The following is a 19,446-nucleotide window of genomic DNA, read 5'->3' as shown; positions in this document are numbered from 1 at the left end:
CTCAGCCTCCCAAGTGGCTGGGACTACAAGTGCGTACCACCACTCCCTGGTAATTTTTGTATTTTTGGTAGAGAGGGGATTTCACCATGTTGGCCAGGCTGGTCTCAAACTCCTGACCTTAGGTGATTGTCCTGCCTTGACCTCCCAAAGTGCTGGGATTACAGGCATGAGCCACCATATCTGGCCTTGACTGTGTATATTTTAGAGTACCATGTATAATGCATCAAATTTGCAGAGTTGGTTCGAGGCTCAAAAGACTAAGAACAACTGGAGTAAAAACAAAACTGTACCAAAATCTAAAGCTTATGCTTATCGGTGTTTAAGGAATAAAAGAAAGTAAGCTCATGAAAAAGATTGAGAGCATAGTCTCTGGAATCTGCATAAATTCAAATCATGGCTCTTCTGTTTACTAGCTGTAGAACCTTAGGTAAGCTCCTTACCCTCTCTATGCCTGTTACTTTATCTGTAAGGTAGAGATTAATAGCATTTATCTTAAAATGTTGTGAGGGCTGGGCATGGTGGCTTATACCTATAATCCCCACACTGTAGGAGGCCAAGGCCAGCTGATCACTTGAGGCCAAGAGTTTGAGACCAGCCTGGCCACCAACATGATGAAACCCTATCTCTACTAAAAATACAAAAATTTGTTGGGTGTGGTAGCAGGCACCTGTAATCCAAGCTACTCAGGAGGCTGAACCAGAAGAATCACTTGAACCCATGTGGCAGAGGTTCCAGTGAGTCGAGGTCGTGCTATTGCACTCCAGCCTGTGTGACAGAGTGAGACTCTGTCTGAAAAAAAAAATATTATTGTGAGGATTAAATAAACCAATGCATGAGAAGTGCAGTGCAGTGTTTAATATATAGTTAGTGCTCAATAATATTAGCTATTTCCTATTTTTAACAGGATGTTGAGTACCCTAGAATTTATGAGTGTAGCCCACAGTGAGAAAAAGAAGACAAAGTCTTAAGTTTTCGCTTTCTCACAATTGGGGTAAGCAACATCCTTACAGGCCCAAAGAACTAGCAGATACTTCCTCATATCTCTACCACTGTCATTGCCATTAGCAGGCAGTAAAGTCAACGACTGGAGAAAGCAGGAGTACAACATTTATGGTAAAAAGTGAGGCAGGTAAGGGGTTACAACTCGAAGGGCATCAGGTGTAGGCATTAAAGTTGCTTCCAAGAAGCAGAACTTGACGTTCCTGTTTCCCAGCCGATTCCTTGCTAACCGCTAGAACCTGCAAGCCCATCAAAGTGAATAGTGCAGGATGAGAGTTATTGGTAAAAAGCCTGCTTTGTATCTGCTGGATTTTGTCAACATTCTCAAACATCAAGACTATCTCCTGTTTCTAATACAGGAAAAGGAGGGAGTCCTGCTAGAATGGATTATGGAAACAAACACAGCTAGAAGAATAATGAATGACAGTAATAGTATTTCTAAAGAGAGATTGAAGATGAATTACTAGCCCCCAGAACACTGGATTCTACCTCTTTGAGGGGTTCTTCAGTGACATATGGGGTCAGTATGAAGTAAGGCACCACTCACAAACCACACTTACCACCTACATGGAAATCACCATAACTTTAGAGGATATAAGCAGCAGACTTAATGCACCAGGTCAGAGTGAGGCTAGGGACATCTCTCTACCTGTGCCAGGCAGGGAATTACAGAAACTGATCTCTGCCACTCTTCTTTTTCTCTACTTTGCCAGTACAGGAGCTAGGACTTGAAGAAAAGACTTGTTGGAAGGGGTATTTTAGAACTTCCTTTTCTTGCTGCTGCCCCCCTCCCCTTAACCCCGCCCCACTAAGTATTTCAAGGCACAAGCCTTGTGGAAAACGTTGTAGTAACTGTTAAAGTTTTTAATTGGACAGTTCCAAGTTCTAATAACTGGAACTAGTGAAAATCATGGAATCAGCTCCGGATGTCATTAAAAGAGGAGGAAAGGAAGATCTGGCTTGCATAGCTGAAAGTAGAGACCAGGAAAACATACATAAAATCATTTCATATGTATATATCAAAAGCTTGAGAGCTCTATATAAACTCTTTACATACACAAAGAATGGCTAAAGAAACAGGAGCAAAGTTATACAAACTGGGGAAAGGTGGGGAGGGAGAGTACGTTAATTTCATGAAGAAAATTGTCAATGGTAATAGCTGCCATAGATAAAAGGTAAAGATTTGCAAATATCCAACAGATTAGACAATTATAAAATCATTGGTGATGGAGAACAATTTTGGTGGAGTGATGATACAGCTCATTTGTATTAAGAAAAAATTGATATTCCTGTTGTTTCTATCCACTAGGCTTTGTTCTACCCCTTGAAGCCATAATGTACAAATGAAATTCCATTTCCATTTTATAGTCCAACAGATATTTGAAGACAGCTCTCTTATGTCTCTTGGGTCTCTTTCTTTAAGCTAAATATTTCAGTTTTTCAATTCACATACTTTCAGCTCCCTTCACCGTCACTATTTTTGAAGATGCTTTAGTTTGTCTAAGTCCCCAAACTGAATGTATCATCACCAGGCTAGTTGACTACTGTGGAATAGAACAGGACAAGCATCTCTCTGAACCTAGAAATTAGACTGTTAATTCAGGCCAAAATTACATTTGCTTTTTGGCAGTTCTGTCACATCATTATCATTTTTACTTGCCCAGTGTTATGGGGATTCACTAAATAGATTAATTAAATGCTTATTGTACAACCTCAAAATTTGTTTCACAAAATTGGTAATTTTCAGCTTGATGAGTTTAGTGTTTTTGCTAATCCCTAAGTAGGTGATCTCCCTATTAGTTTTCCCTGCCTCATAGGACTCTTGGAGAAAATAGAAGTGGTAACTATTATAGAATGTATGTGTATAAATGTTGTGTTTTCAAACTACAGTAGATGTGGATGATTTATAAGACAAGATAGATTTTTGTTTGTTGTTTTTCCCCCCAATTTATTCTATAAAGTATATATATACTTTGTGCCTGGCACTAAGGATATGTTAATAGGATGCATTCTCCGACATAATAATCTTTTAACTTTATGGAGGAATTTTAGGAATATTTATGAAATACAACTAGGGTTAAGAAGGTGCTACAGAGCACACTGATTTGCGTATAGCTTCTCAATAATGGTACCGCCTAATCTTGGCCTGGAAGGATGTGAGCAAATTCGTTAGCCAAAATTATGAAGGAATTTATACAAGGGTCCTGAGGCAAGAAGCAATATCGCTGGTGCCAAGAAGTAGTTTGCTGTCTCTGGAGTTTATGAGATATGGAAGGAAAGTGTTGAGAAAGAAGGCAATACAATATTTAGAGAGGCTTATATGGCTTGCTTTTTGGGTGTTTTTCTCCTGAGAGCAATGAAAAGCTATTTTTGAAACAGGGGAGTGACAAGATTAGATTTGCTCTTTAGAAAAAAATACTCTTGAGTAGTGTGGACAGTAGATTGGAGGGAGGAGTAAGGTTAGAAATACAAGGGCCAATTTGGAGGCTGATGGTGAGAGGTAAGGATGAATTGAACTATGTTATGGCAGTAAAGAAGGAGGGAAGTGGATGGATTTTAAAGATGTAGGAAGTTGAAGCCGTGATTATTTGTGTGGATAAAATGGGAAGGAAAGAGTCGAGAATTAAAACCATAATAGCAAACATTTATTGACTACTTAACTATGCACAAGACACTGATTTAAGTATTTAATCTTTGCCACAGTCTTATAAAGTAGTTATAATTTTATTATCCCCATGTTATAGTTGACGAAACCTCAAGCCCAAAGCAAATGGTTAAGTAACTTACCCAATTAGCATGTTACCACCAGAAGATGGGCAACAAGGAAGAGGAAAAGATATGGTTTCCCCTTTGGACACATTGTGAAATTCTGTTGGCACACTGAAGTAAAAATAACATAAAACATATTTGCTAAGTACTATGTCTAGTCAATAATAAGCAAATAAATAGCAATAATGTTGATGCCTGGAGCTTAGCACAGAGAAGACTGAGCTAAAGATAAAGAAAACATCACTAAGGATGGTATGGGGAGTAAGAAAAAAGTCAAAACCCTCACTCATTTAAGAGATAGGTAGAAAAAGACAAATGTGCCGTCTAGTTTGTTTATTATCCTTCATTACTCATAAATCAGCCAGTATTTTTTATTATCTGTGAGTGCATATCCCTCCTTTAAGTACTTCTGATCTGATATAGTTCACTCTCTCACTTGAATATTGTAATAGGCATTCTTAACTTTATGAATGTTTTAATTCTTCTAATTAAATAGCTTAGGTTTCTTTTTTTCATTATTGAAAAGTTGTTAACAGTCATGTATTTTTTTTTTAGTTTTTATGTATTGAGGGGGTACAAGTAGAGATTTCTTTGTTTTTTTTTGAGACAGAGTTTCACTCTTGTTGCCTAGACTGGAGTGCGATGGTGTGATCTTGGCTCACTGCAACCTCTGCCTCCTGGGTTCAAGCAATTCTCCTGCCTCAGCCTCCCAAGTAGCTGGGATTACAGGTGTGCACCACCATGCCCAGCTAATTTTGTATTGTTTCAGTAGAGACAGGGCTTCACCATGTTCAGCAAGGCTGGTCTTGAACTCCTGACCTCAAGTGATCCACTCATCTTGGCTTCCCAAAGTTTGAGATTGCAGGTTTGAGCCACCATGCTTGGCCACAAGTACAGATTTCTTGCATGCATATATTGCACAGTGATGAAGTCTCACTTCTTCATGTACTCATCACCCAAATGGTGAGCATTGTACCCAATAGGTAATTTTTCAACCTTCACTCCTTTCCCACCCTTCCACCTTTTGTAGTCTCCACTGTCTGTTATTCCACTCTGTATGTCCATGTAGTCTTTGTTTAGCTGTCATTTATAAATAAAAACATGTGGTATTTGGTTTTCTGTTTCTGAGTTATTTAGGAGAATGGCCTCCAGTTCCATCCATGTTGCTGCAAAAGACGTGATTTCATTCTTTTTTTTTTTTGAGACGGAGTTTCGCTCTTGTTACCCAGGCTGGAGTGCAATGGCGCGATCTTGGCTCACCGCAACCTCCGCCTCCTGGGTTCAGGCAATTCTCCTGCCTCAGCCTCCTGAGTAGCTGGGATTACAGGCACGCGCCACCATGCCCAGCTAATTTTTTGTATTAGTAGAGACGGGGTTTCACCATGTTGACCAGGATGGTCTCGATCTCTTGACCTCGTGATCCACCCGCCTCGGCCTCCCAAAGTGCTGGGATTACAGGCTTGAACCACCGCGCCCGGCCTTGATTTCATTCTTTTTTATGGCTAAGTAGTAGTGTTTGGGTGGCGTATATCTAGGTGTCTGGTGGCAAATCCATACGGGTCTGCAGCAACCACAATTCTTGGCTCTTCAGAGGAAAGAATTTAACTGAGGCACCTAAGGCTGAAAAAGAGACCGAGACCAGTTTCAGAGCAGCAGTAGAAGTTTACCAGAATACTTTAAAGCAGGAAAGAAAGGAAAGTACACTTGGAAGAGACTCAAGCAGCCATCTTGGAGGTCAAGTGCAGGGTTTGACCTTTTGACCTTGGGTTTTAAATTGCTGACATACTTCTGGCATTTTGTATCTCGTTTCCCTTGATTCTTCCCTTGGTGTGAACTGCTTGCTTGTGCGGTGGTCTGCTAGTACTTCGGAGGTGAGCATGCGCAGTGTGTTTACTGGAGTTGTAGATGTGCTCACCTGAGTCCTTCTTCCCTTTTATGGTGGGCTACCACGTGAAAGTCATACTCTGTCATTTTGCCTCTTAATGCGCATGCTCAAGCCCACTGGCCCAGTTCCTGAGATCTTATTGAAAGCTGCCAGTTACCAATTTCAGGTGTTTTATCTATTGAGAAACTGCTGCTCTCTCCCTAGCATCAACTGCAACCAATTATCATTTTAGAGAGGCAGTGTGACAACTGCTGGACTACCACCTGATGGTCGCCTGACATTCTTGTTGGGTGGAGGGAGTCCTCTCCTGCCCTGCTCCTGCCTGACTAGCTATTTACTATAGCAGTATTCTGTGCTATTTATACTACATTTTCTTTATCCAGTCAGCTGTTGATGGACACTTGGGTTGCTGCCATATCTTTGGTATTATGAATAGTGCTATGATAAACATATGAGTGCAGGTATCTTTTTGATATAATTATTTCTTTCCCTTTCATTGTATACCCAGTAGTGAGATTGCTGGATTGAATAGTAGTTCTATTTTTAGTTTGTTGAAAAATCTCCATAGTGTTTTTTGTATGGAGAACAGAATAAATTAGTACAAATTTATTTTGTACTAATTACAAAAAACAAGTTTATTTTATACTAATTACAAAATACTAATTTATTCCCACAAACAGTGTATAAGCATTCCTTATTTACATTTTAAAGAGAGAAAAGTGGCACTATTATATCAGTTAACACAAATATTTTTCTTTATGCAAGTTAAACTCTGCTGTTTGGCCACAACCATGTAGAGCCTGTAGGCCGGCTTAGAGGATTTAGTTCTTTTTCTCAAGAGCAATGAGAAACCACTGAAAAGTTTTAAGTAGAAAAATGAGATGATCAAGTTTATATTTTGAAAATGTTACTACTAAATTAAAGGAGGAGTGTTAGGGTGGATGCAAAGAAATAAGAGACAGTTACAGTCATTGAGGCAAGAGTTGTTAGTAGTATGACTAGTGGAGTGACATTAGCATGGAGGGAAGTAATTAATTCCAGAAATACTTTGATAATACATTTCAAAGGGTTATAAGGATGAGGAGAGAGGTGGATTGGGTGTGTGTGGGTGTGAGGGTGTGGGTGTGAGAGAGAGAGAGAGAGAGAATGAGAGAAAGAGGAGGTATTGGGGCTAAATCCTGGCTTTCTGAAAACTGAAAGAGGGCCACATTTGGTAGAAGAAAATAATGAGATACTGAGTTTCATTTTGGGCATGTTGGACCTGAAGCATCCTTATTCTTCTGTATTTAGTACTAACAAAACCCTAAAAGCAGCATGTAAAGGCCTTGGTAGGAGGGTATAGTTAACTATGGTTCATAAATTTACTAGAATATTATTCAGCCTTAAATATGATAGTTACAAGACTATAAAGCATGTTAGATTAAGTGAAAAAAGTAGGATACCAAATCCAGTCATCACTGAAAACATAGAAAAAATATTTAAAGGAAATAGAACAAACTTTCAATAATGATTATTTGAGGATTGTGGGTTAATTATTTAAAATTAAAATTTTCCATTTTGTAAAGATGTTAATCTTAGAAATTAAAAATTTTAATAGTTTTTTTTTATATTATTGATTTATAATGACCTTGGTTTAAATGGTTGCTTCTCTAAACTGACTTAATAGTAATTAATTCAGGGAAAATCAATACTCTTTTAGACATGACTTTCTAGTTTGTTCTAAAGTTGAATGGAGGCAAATTCTTAGTTATACTAAGTAAGCATTTTTCCATTGTTAGAGCTGTATTAATCAGTAGTCAGTGCTGATGATCATCTCTCCCATAGTTGTCTCTGCTAGCTTTTCCATCTGTCAGCTGTAAGTAGTGCAGAAGCATTGAAAACATTTTCCTTTTCTGTAACCCACTAAAATTCTCATAAAATGTCCCTAAATCATTAAGTACATTTTTTGAGTTGTAGATTTGTAGATATTAAACTTTAACTTGTGATGAATAATGTTGAAGAACTAGCTATGTGTTTTAATATATAAAATTAAACAGTATAAATCGATTATATTTTTAATCATGGATTTCTTCTAAGATAGTGTGCTAAGAAGGTATCTAAACAACTCACCACCTAATATTTTGGTTGTACTTTAGGGAATTGTTTAAATAAACTTTATTTAATTTTAATTTATATACAATAAAATGCGCCCATTTGTTTATTTTATCAAATTATTTTTGAGCCAGGTTCTCGTTCTCTTCCCCAGTGTGGAGTACAGTGGCACAATCATGGCTCACTGCATCCTTGAGCTCTTGCGTTCAAGGGATCCTTCCAATTCTGCCTCCCAAGTATCTAGAACTACCAGTGCACACCACCACACCCAGCTAATTTTTTATTATTTTTTGTAGAGATGAGGGATCGCTGTATTGCTCAGGCTTGTCTCAAACTCCTGGCGTCAAAGCAGTCCTCCCACCTTGGCCTCACAAAGCATGAGGATTGCAGAAGTGAGTGACTGTGCCAAGCCCATTTTCTTATTTTAGTGACTTTTTAGAACTGTATATACTCATGCAGCTACCACCATAATCAAGATATAAAACACTTCTGTCACCATAAATTGTTTCCTGGTGCTCAGTTTCCTGACCCCAACACCTAATCTTTCTGTCACTAGAGATTAATTTTGCTTTCTATAGAGGATCATGTAACTGCAATTTTTCCATATGTACTTTTTTATATCTGGCTTTTTTCACTTAGCATAATGTCTTCTGAAATTTATCCATGTTGTTGCATATGCCTTCAGCCCTCTGTTTTAGCATGTACCACATCCTTGGATACAGAGGGCAAAATGTAAGGTACTAAGCATCCTTGGATTTTGGTATTCATAGGGTATCCTAGATATCCAATCTTGGATATCCTTGGTATCTAATTCCCTGAGGATACCAAGAAACTACTGTAATTTAGTAGTTTATTTCTTTTTATTGCTGAGTAATAATCCATTTATGAATATATCATTTGTTGTCTCCATTCAGCAACCGGTTGATGGACATTTAACTTATTTTCAGTTTTGGCTATTAAAAAAAAAGCTGCCATAAACCTTCTGTATAAATCTATACAGACCTGTATTTTCAACTCTCATGGGTGAATACCCAAGAGTAGAATTTCTGGATCCTATAATAAGTGTATTTTTAACTTTTTTGGAAAGTGCCAAACTGTTTTTGTTTTGTTTTATCTTGTTTGAGACGGAGTCTTGCTCTATCACCCAGGCTAGTGCAGTGGCGTGATCTCAGCTCACTGCAGCCTCCACTTCCTAGTTCAAGTGATTCTCCTTCCTCAGCCACCCAAGTAGCTGGGATTATAGACATGCACCACCATGCCAGGTAATTTTTGTGTTTTTAGTAGAGACAGGGTTTCACCGTGTTTGCCAGGCTGGTCTCAAACTCCTGACCTCAAGCAGTCCACCTGCCTCAGCCTCCCAAAGTCCTGGAATTACAGGTGTGAGCCACCACAGCTGGCCTGACAAACTTTTCTAATGTAGTTACAATGTTTTGCATTGCCATTAGCAATGTTGGAGCATTTTATTTGCTCCACATGATTGTCAGTTGAACATCTTTTAATGTTTTTTGGCCATTCATGTATCATCCTTTGTAAAGGTTGTGTTCACATCTTTTTCTCATTTTTATGTTGTACAGTTTGTGTTCTTATTGCAATGTAAAAGTTGCAAAAATATGTACTGGATACCAATCCTCTACCAAGTATATGTATTGCAAATATTGTCTATTTGTGGTTTGCCTTTTTATATCTTCCTATTTGCTGTCTTTTCAAAGGCAAATTTTTAAAATTTTGATGAAGTTTAATTTATCCATCTTTTTCTCCTGTTCATGCTTTAATGTCCTAAGAAACATTTGCCTACTCCAAGGTTGCAAAGAATTTCCCCACATTTTCTTCTAATAGTTTTAATTGTTTCAGCATTTAAGTGCGTGATCCATTTCAAGCTAATATTTAGTACTAGTACAAGAGGTAAGATGGAAGTTTTTATGTTTTTCTGTTGAGTGTACTATGAGACAAGATTGAAGTTTTTAATTGCTTTTTGTTGTTTAAATATGGAAATTCAGTTATTGTAGGACCATTTGTTACAAAAACAATTATTTCCCCACCTTTGTCAAAAGCCGATTTTATTGATTTATTTCTGGACTCTTTTCTTTTCCACTGATCTGTATTTCTGTTCTTTTGCTAATTCCATGTTACCTTGATTGCTGTAGCTTTATAGTAAGTCTTGAAATAAAATGTTAAGTCTTCCAACTGTGTTCTTTGTTCAAATTTATTTGACTGTTATATTAGTTCCTTCTCGCACTGCTCTAAAGAAATACCTGAGACTGGGTAATTTGTAAAGAAAAGAGGTTTAATTAGCCCATGGTTCTGCAGGCTGTACAGGAAGTGTGGCTGGGGAGGCCTCAGGAAACTTACAGTCATGGCCAAAGGCAAAGGGGAAGCAGGTGTGTCTCACATGGCGGGAGCAGGAGGAAGAGAAAGAGTGGGGAGGTGGTACACACTTTTAAACAACCAGATCTCATCATGACCCACTATTATGAGAATAGGACCAAAGGCGAAATCCACCTGCATGAATCAATCACGTTTCACCAGGCCCCACCTCCAACTACAATTTTACATCAGATTTAGTCATGTCAAATTGTAAATTTTCCAAAGGGAAAATCCACCCTCATGAACCAATCACTTCCCACCAGGCCCCACCTCCAGCTACAATTTGACATGAGATTTAGTCAGGGACACAGACCCAAACAATATCAACTGTATTCTATGACCTTTGAATTTCTTTGTAAATTTTAGAATTACTTAGTCAATTTCTCCAAAAAGCTTACTGGGGTTTCTATTCGGATTGCATTAAATCCACAGATCAATTTGAAGATTTGCATCTTCTATCCCATGAACATGATATATCTCTCGAATTACTTAGGTCTTCTTTACTCTCAGAATGTTTTGTACTTTTCAGTGTAGAACTACTTCATGCACATATTTTGTAAAATTTATCCAAAATGTTTAATTGCGAGTAGGATTTCTAAAATTTCCATTCCCATTATTTGTTACTATTATGTAGAAGTACAATTAATATTTAGTAAAGTAGAGTATAATTAGTATAGTGTTAGTATAGTATATTCTTTAAATACTATAAAGCCAATTCCAGTGATATGATATATATATTACTGTATAAAATATATTAATGCAATATAACCACAGGATAATTATAATTCTATATATTATAATGACAATATAATTATAATTGCCCTAATATAAGTACTCTATTGTATTGCATTACTATACAATTATATAACTACAATATAATAATTATATTACTATATATGTTTATGATTATAATATATCATGTATAATAATTATAATTTGATTTTGAATGCCATAAAACCAAAGCCAGTAGTATTACACAGCTCAGGCCTTCTGTACAATATTGATTAGAAATGGTGAAAGTGGATACACCTCCATTTTTCCCAATCTCAAGGGAAAAGCATTCTATCTTACCATTAAGGATGTTATCTATAGGTTTTTTGTAGATCTCATATGTAAAGTAGAAGATGTAATATTACTGGATTTGGTTTTACAGTATTTAAAACAAAATTATAATTATCTAATATAAATATACTTAAGCTGTATTTGGTTTTACGATATTCAAAGGATTATTTTCATATATTTGCACGGAGCGTATTAGTCTATACCTTTCTGTTTCTGTGGTATATTGGTCTAGTTTTGGTTTTAGGGTAATACTGCCCTAATAAAATGAGTTTAGAAGTGTTTCATTCTTTCCTCCTTTCTGAAAGAGTACATGTAGGATTGGTGTAATGACTTCCTCAAATTTGATAATGGTGTGTAGTTTTGTAAAACTCTTTAGTTTGGATGTTAGAGTAATAATGGGCCTATAAAGCAGGAATTGTTTCCTTTTCCTTTTTAAGGCGTTTAAGTATTGGTATTATTTCTTCCTTAAAATGTTTAAATTTACTAGTGAAGTTCCCTATACCTGAAGTGTGTATGTATGTGCAGGGGGTAATTTTGTGGATATCAAAGTGATGTAGTAGTTGGAAAATGATGTTTGGAACCAGAAAGTCTATTAAAAGTACCTGTTTCTCACTGACACTCTTTATAAGTCTGTTAGCCTATCTGTGCCTCAGGAATACATAATTATTGTTCCACCTCATATACTTGTTTTAAGGAAAAAAATTATAAAAACATATGAGCGTGCTTGCTGTTTGATAGCCATTTGATTCTTATCTTGCTATATGTTTCTAACTGTAACTTTTTCTTTTTTACAGAGGAGGATAAATATAATATTTACTCATCTTTGCTCTTCAAGTATTTCCTGGCAGAAGGAATTGTCAATGGGCATACTTTGTTGGTTGCATCTGCTAACGAGGACCCTGCCAACATTTTACAGGTATAGAATATATGAACTTAATATTGCATTTTGAATGTTTCATGAAAAATATTGTTTATATGTATAAACAAGATATATGTTTGTATGTATACAAACTATATTTAAATGCATTAATGGGACCATATGGTTTTTAAAATCTCAGTAAAAAATATCAACTTTATTTGAACGTAGAGTTAAGTTTTAAACTAGTGTTCTTTAACAATTTTTTTAAGGTTCATATGAGAGGTGGGGAAATATTAAACTATTGAAAACTGACACTAAATAAAATTATAAGACCAGGCATTCACAAAAGTCATGCTTAATAGCAAAAAGTTCTAGTTTATACTTATTATTGGAGAAAGGGGAAAATATTCTTTAATTTTTTACTACTAATTATAACATCTTCATTTTGACTGCTACTGAGCCAAAGCAAATTTTCCAAAATCTAAGCTTTTCTGTACTACTAACGAAGTATGACTTAACTGTTACTCTTAAGAATTCCTTAAAAGAAATTTGAAATTTGAATTTTCAGCCTAAAACTATTAGATAAAAGCATAGGAAATCATAACTATATGAGTTAAAGCAAATAATGGAATGAAAACAAAAGGGACATCGAGCAAATTGGCTCAATAAGACATTTTAAGTCTTTTACATTTCTATTTGGCACGAGAAAAAATAAACTGGTTCCAAGGCACTACAATATTTGCCATTTTTACTGCAAGCTTTAGGCAGTTTTTTTCTTTTAATTTTGTAGAGATGAGGTCTCACTATGTTGCCAGGCTAGTCTTGAATTCCTGACCTCAAAGGATCCTCCTACCTGGGCCTCCAAAAGTTACGGGATTACAGGCATGAGCCACTGCACCCAGCCTACTGCAAGCTTTAATCATAGTTTCTTTCTAAAGGTATCTAAGGAAATTAAAATGTTCATGCATATAAAAGTTATTATATCTAAGAGATAATATTCTACACAGTCATGATAATAAAAGAACTCAAAAACATTAGGTGAAGAAAAATAACTGCAGATTGGTAATTATATTACCAGTATGCCAGACGTATAAATCAGAAGAGTCAGAAATTAGAAGTACTCACTGATTAATATTATTTTTCTTGGAGAATGCCCCAAATGATTCTCTTACATGATAAAATATGTCATTAATGTACTGAATCTTTAAGCCAAAGCACACTTTTTTCCTAAGAGAGGACACTTTTAAATTTTAGAATTCTTAGTTTCTTTATCCATAACAGAATCCTAATTTAAGCCATTATTTGAATAGAGTTCATAATCTAAAGTCATTTTTCCATAGGATATTTTAATTTTAGTACATAGTTTGTAAAATGGCAAATTAGTAAGTAATTTATAAGGAATTTGTAACGTAATAAATACTAATTCATAATACCTGTGAACAGATGCCAACAAACTTCTGTGCCTTAGTATAAAAGTTACTATAACGCTGAAGCCAAAACTAAAATAATTCATTCATATGATTCAGACTTTGCTTATTAAATAATACTATTGTAAAATCCAGAGCTGATACCTGTATATAATTGATTTTCCTCTGGGTGTAGGGCTAATTTTTTTTTTAATCTCTTTTTTTGTTGTTTAGTTTTTATATTTCTTGGTGTTTTTACTTTTTTTGCTCTTTTTCTAACTTTTATCATCTTGGCCAACTTCTAGACAGTGCTACACTTGCTAGGAACAGTGTAGTAAAGGCCAAAACCATTATTGTAAGTAAGCTATACCGGTTGTTCATGGCATATTTCATAACATAGTAAGATGAAGATTTTATATCAAACATCTACATAGCCATCATAGGAAAATTTTGCCAGAACAGAAGCAGAAATGCCTATATGTGCTTTTTAAAATAAAGTGTTTTATTTTTATTTTTTCCTCTTCCAACCCAGGTAGCTGATGTTATAAAACTTGCACAGTTTGTTTTAGAGAACATTTTAATTTCAAAAGTAATCTCTGACATCTTTCTTAGGAGTGCCTTGAATTTATTAAAAATCTCAGTGTACTTTACATATCCTTCTTTAGATTATATGAAGGAGTTTGAAGGTATAAAAGAAATACTAGCTTTTTCATCAAGCTTTTATAAAATAGCCAGTCATTTATGGAAGTAATTGGGTGCTGCAAAGACTTAGTCATACAACAATTTTATGGTGTAGGAGAATAAAATATAAAACTACAGTTACAAAAATTAGACTCTTAAAAAGTGCACCATGTCTGACCAAGTTGCACATGTCTCACCAAAATAGATTAATAAGGTCTAGATTTCTCCTCATGCCTGAAACAGCTAAAAAAAAAAAAGCCCCAAAAAACAAACAAAAAAAGCAGCACAAGGTTTAAGAAACAACAATTTTCAAAACACTTGGCATCAGATAATAAAAGTGATACCTGAGATATACAAAACAAAGAAGGCAAACCCTGTAATTTCCCTACTTTACTGAGTACAGTGTTTCCAAGCCATAGTGCAAAGAAAAGAAACACAAGATAAGATGACCTTCAGGAGACAGAGCTAGGAGCACAAGGAGGTCAAGGAAATTCTATTTATAAAACAGAGTACCTGAAAGGGAAGAGGTATACATACAGTCAGTTAGGAATCTACATAGGGTCTCCCTCTAGTCTTCAGATGAGTGCTCACCTGTGCATGTACATGTGGAAATGTGAGGAAATGGCCTGAGGGTAGAGAAAGAACTTCCTGAAAATATTAGAAGCCCAACGATAATTCCTGCTCCCACATGCCAGAGTGAAAAACTTCATAATTCATGAGAGATCAGCTGGAATATTTAGAAGAGCTTTGGATTGGTAAAGCAAAATTATGCCCAGATTATAAAACACTGCTCTGGTCTTATCTAATGAGGCTTAAAAACAAGGCCTGAAGTAACCGTTTTCAAGTTACTTAACTGTGTCCCACTCCAAAGCTCAAAAGTACAGCAATATAAAAGTGTCCAGCACCCAACAGAATAAAATATTCTGTGTCTGGTATCCAATTAAAACATAATAGACCTGCAAAGAAATAAGAAAATATTAATTTATAATAAGGAGAAAAGTCACTTAAAAAAGAAATGACATGATAGAATTAGCAGATAAAAACATAAGTTTTATTATTAGTATGTTCTAAATATTTGGTAAGCTAGAAGGAAGATTAAGTATGTTAAATGGAAACATGGAAGATATAAATATAAATACAAGCTAAACTTTTAGAGATGAAAACTCAGTGACTGCAATGAAAAATACACTTGAGATGCAAAGTGGATTAGACACTGAAAAAGAAAAGATTGGTAAACTCAAAAGACATGGCATTTAAAATTATACAAGATGAAACATAGAAAATAGACTGAGGAACAAAAGATTCTTGCATTAGTGAGCTGTAAGATAATTTAAGGGTACCTAACATGTAATTGAACTCTGTGAAGAGAGAAAGAATAGTACAGAACAAATATTTGAAGAAATAAGGAATGAAAGCATCCCAGAAATAATGAAAAATATATTCACAATTCTAAGGTGTTTGGCAAACTCCAGGTTTTAAAAGTCCTGAAGAAAGCAACATCAATGCACATCATAATCAAATATCTTTTTTTTATTTTTTATTTTTTATTTTATTTTATTTTATTGCATTTTAGGTTTTGGGGTACATGTGAAAAACATGCAAGGTTGTTGCATAGGTGCATACGTGGCAGTGTGATTTGCTGCCTTCCTCCCCTTCACCTATATCTGGCATTTCTCCCCATGCTACCTCTCCCCCCATTTGACCCAGCAATCCCATTACTAGGTATATATCCAAAGGATTATAAATTGTTCTACTATAAGGACACATGCACACGAATGTTCATTGCAGCACAGTTTACAATAGCAAAGACCTGGAACCAACCCAAATGCCCATCGAAGATAGACTGAACAGGAAAAATGTGGCACATATACACCATGGAATATTATGCAGCCATCAAAAACGATGAGTTCGCGTCCTTTGTAGGGACATAGATGAACCTGGAAACCATCATTCTCAGCAAACTGACACAAGAACACAAAATTAAACATCGCATGTTCTCACTCATAGACGGGTATTGAACAATGGGATCACATGGACACAGGGAGGGGAGCACTATAAGTTGGGGAGACATAATCAAATTTCTTGAGACAAGGAATGAAGAGAAAATCTTGAAAGTGACCAGAGACTAAAAGTACACTACATAGATAGGACCAAAGATAAGAATGACAGCAGACTTTTAGTTTTAGGCAATACAAACCAGAAAACAAGGAGAAAGTCTTTAAAATGCTAAAAGAAACAAATACTATCAATTCAGCATTCTGTACCCAGCTTATATCTTTCATAAACAAAGATTTTACAATTTAAAAAGGTTGTTTTTATATGAAAGCAAAATAAAGACTTTTTCAGATGTTAAAATCTGAAAGGATTCACAACCACCAGACTTTCATTGTAAGAAATATTGAAGTTTTTTACAAAAAAATCGAAATAATACCAAATGGATATTTGTATCTAAGCACTGGAAATGAGTAAATATGTAGTAATTTTATTTAAGTAAATATAAAATACTTTATTCTCATTTTGTAAAGATAGAGTCATTAATGGCGAGAAGGAGAGAATAAAGGGAAAATGCAAAATTTGTAGCACGATGGATATATTTCTTGTCTTTATTATATTAATGGTTTCCAAAGTATGAAGGGACTTCAAAAAGTTTGTGGAAAAATGGAATTAAAGCATAAAAATATAAACTTTATTTCTAAACATAAACTCCATCAAGTTCAAGACACTTTGATGAGTGATAATACCAGTCATTTAGTCCATTCTTAAAGAACTGAGGGTCCCTTCCTGACACCTTACACTAAAATTCACTCCAGATGGATTAAAAAATTAAACATAAGACCTAACACCATAAAAACCCTAGAAGAAAATCTAGGCAAAACCATTCAGGACATAGGCGTAGGCAAGGACTTCATGACCAAAACACCAAAAGCATTAACAACAAAAGCCAAAATAGACAAATGAGACCTAATCAAACTCCACAGCTTCTGCACAGCAAAAGAAACAATCACTAGAGTGAATCGGCAACCAACAGAATGGGAAAAAATTTTTGCAGTGTACCCATCTGACAAAGGGCTGATATCCAGAATCTACAAAGAACTAATACAGATTTACAAGAAAAAAACAAGCCCATTCAAAAGTGGGCGAAGGATATAAACAGACACTTTACAAAAGAAGACATACATGAGGCCAAGAAACATATGAAAAAATGCTCATCATTACTGATCTTTAGAGAAATGCAAATCAAAACTACTTTGAGATACCATCTCATGCCAGTTAGAATGGCGATCATTAAAAAATCTGGAGACAACAGATGCTGGAGAGGATGTGCAGAAATAGGAACACTTTTACACTGTTGGTGGGAGTGTAAATTAGTTCAACCATTGTGGAAAACAGTGTGGCAATTCCTCAAGGACCTAGAAATAGAAATTCCATTTGACCCAGCAATCCCATTACTGGGCATATATCCAAAGGATTATAAATCGTTCTACTATAAGGACACATGCACACGAATGTTCATTGCAGCACAGTTTACAATAGCAAAGACCTGGAACCAACCCAAATGCCCATCGATGATAGACTGGACAGGGAAATTGTGGCATATACACACCATGGAATATTATGCAGCCATCAAAGACGATGAGTTCATGTCCTTTGTAGGGACATGGATGAATCTGGAAACCATCATTCTCAGCAAACTGACACAAGAACAGAAAATCAAACACTGCATGTTCTCACTCATAGGTGGGTGTTGAACAGTGAGAACACATGGACACAGGGAGGGGAGCATCACACACTGGGGTCTCTCGGGGGGAAGTAGGGGAGGGACGAGGGGTGGGGAGTTGGGGAGAGAGAGCATGGGGAGAAATGCCAGATATAGGTGATGGGGAGGAAGGCAGCAAATCACAGTGCCATGTGTGTACCTATGCAACAATCTTGCATGTTCTTCACATGTACCCCATAACCTAAAATGCAATTTAAAAAACAAAATAAAACAAAATAAATAGAACTGAGGGTCCTAGGAATTTAACCATGTCAATAGTCTTTTTTACTTTAACTGAAGAAAAATTGTGACATTTGCAGATTTTTTTAAGATTGGGAAACAAAAAGAAGTTGGAAGGAACAAAATCAGGACTGTAAGATGGACATAATGATTTCCCATAGAAACTCTTGCAAAAATACCCTTGTTAGATGAGAGGCATAAGCAGGAGCTTATCATGGTGGAGAATGACTCACTAGTGAAGATTTCCCAGACATTTCTGCTAAATCTTTGGAAAAGTTTCTCAAAACAGACATTATAAGCAGATATTGTTGTTCTTTTCCTCTCCCCCCAGAAAGTCAACAAACAAAATGCCTTTGAGCATCCCAAAAAACTGTTGTCATGACCTTTGCTCTTCACTGGTCCACTCGTGCTTTCACTTCATCACTTCGACCTCTTGCTAGCCATTGCTTTGATTGTGCTTTTTCTTCAGGATCATACTGGTAAAACCATGTTTCATTGCTGGTTATAATTCATTGAAGACATGCTTCAGAATCATGATCCCGCTTGTTCAAAATTTCCATCGAAAGCTCTTTTCTTTGCAGCTGATCTGGGCACAACAGTTTTGGCACCCATAAAGTGGAAAGTTTGCTCAACTTTAATTTTTTAGTCAGAATTGTGTCAGCTGAACCAATTGAAATGTCTGTGGTATTGGCTATTGTTCTGCTGTTGATCGTTAGTCCTCTTCAATTAGGGCATGAACAAGATGAGTTTTTTTCCCTGCAAATTGATGGCGGATGGTGTGCAGCTGCAGCCTTCATCTTCGCCATCATCTCGTCCTTTCTTAAAATTAGTTATCCATTTGTAGAGTGCTGATTTCTTTGGGACATTGTCCCCATAAACTCTTCTCAAAGCATCAGTGATTTTTACCATTCTTCATCTCAAGGTTTACCATAAATTTGATTATTTGTTCTTACTTCAATTTTAGCAGAATTCACATTGCTCTAATGGGGCTCTTTTAAACTGCTATTAGTACTTCTTAGTGCCTCAAACTAGATCCTGTAAAGATAAATTAGTATGAGTTTATTTTGGTTCAGAAAAGTTTTATAAGTTATATATAGTTTTTTCATGGTATACTTTTACCATGAACTTTTTAAATTCTCTTTGTACCTTTGTAAAATATTACCAAATTATATGCATTGAGTATGGGCAGTTTGTTATGTATCTGTTATACCGAATAAAGCTATTTCTAAGAAAAATTGAATTTCAGAATAAATATATGTTCAAGTACAAGTTCTGTTTTTTAAATAATTTCAGCAACTTGTTTGTACATTACCTCCTCTTTTATGAAATAAGA

General features: G+C 35.8%; 1 protein-coding gene across 2 annotated transcripts in view; it reads left to right on the top strand.

The window, feature by feature from the left end:
• The window catches only part of ELP4 (elongator acetyltransferase complex subunit 4), a 256,036-nt gene that overhangs the window by 18,983 nt on the left and 217,607 nt on the right, over positions 1 to 19,446 (top strand). For both annotated transcript variants that reach the window (XM_012452285.2, XM_012452284.3), the window contains exon 3: positions 11,965 to 12,086. In XM_012452285.2, the coding sequence (XP_012307708.1) occupies positions 11,965 to 12,086 (122 nt within the window). The remainder of the gene's footprint in view (positions 1 to 11,964; positions 12,087 to 19,446) is intronic.

This window comes from Aotus nancymaae, unplaced genomic scaffold, assembly GCF_030222135.1.
Source record: "Aotus nancymaae isolate 86718 unplaced genomic scaffold, 86718_ANA_hifiasm-v0.15.2.pri h1tg000059l, whole genome shotgun sequence".
Lineage (NCBI taxonomy): Eukaryota > Metazoa > Chordata > Mammalia > Primates > Aotidae > Aotus > Aotus nancymaae.
Note: the sequence above shows the minus strand (reverse complement) of the source record. Positions and strands in the feature narration are given on the sequence as shown.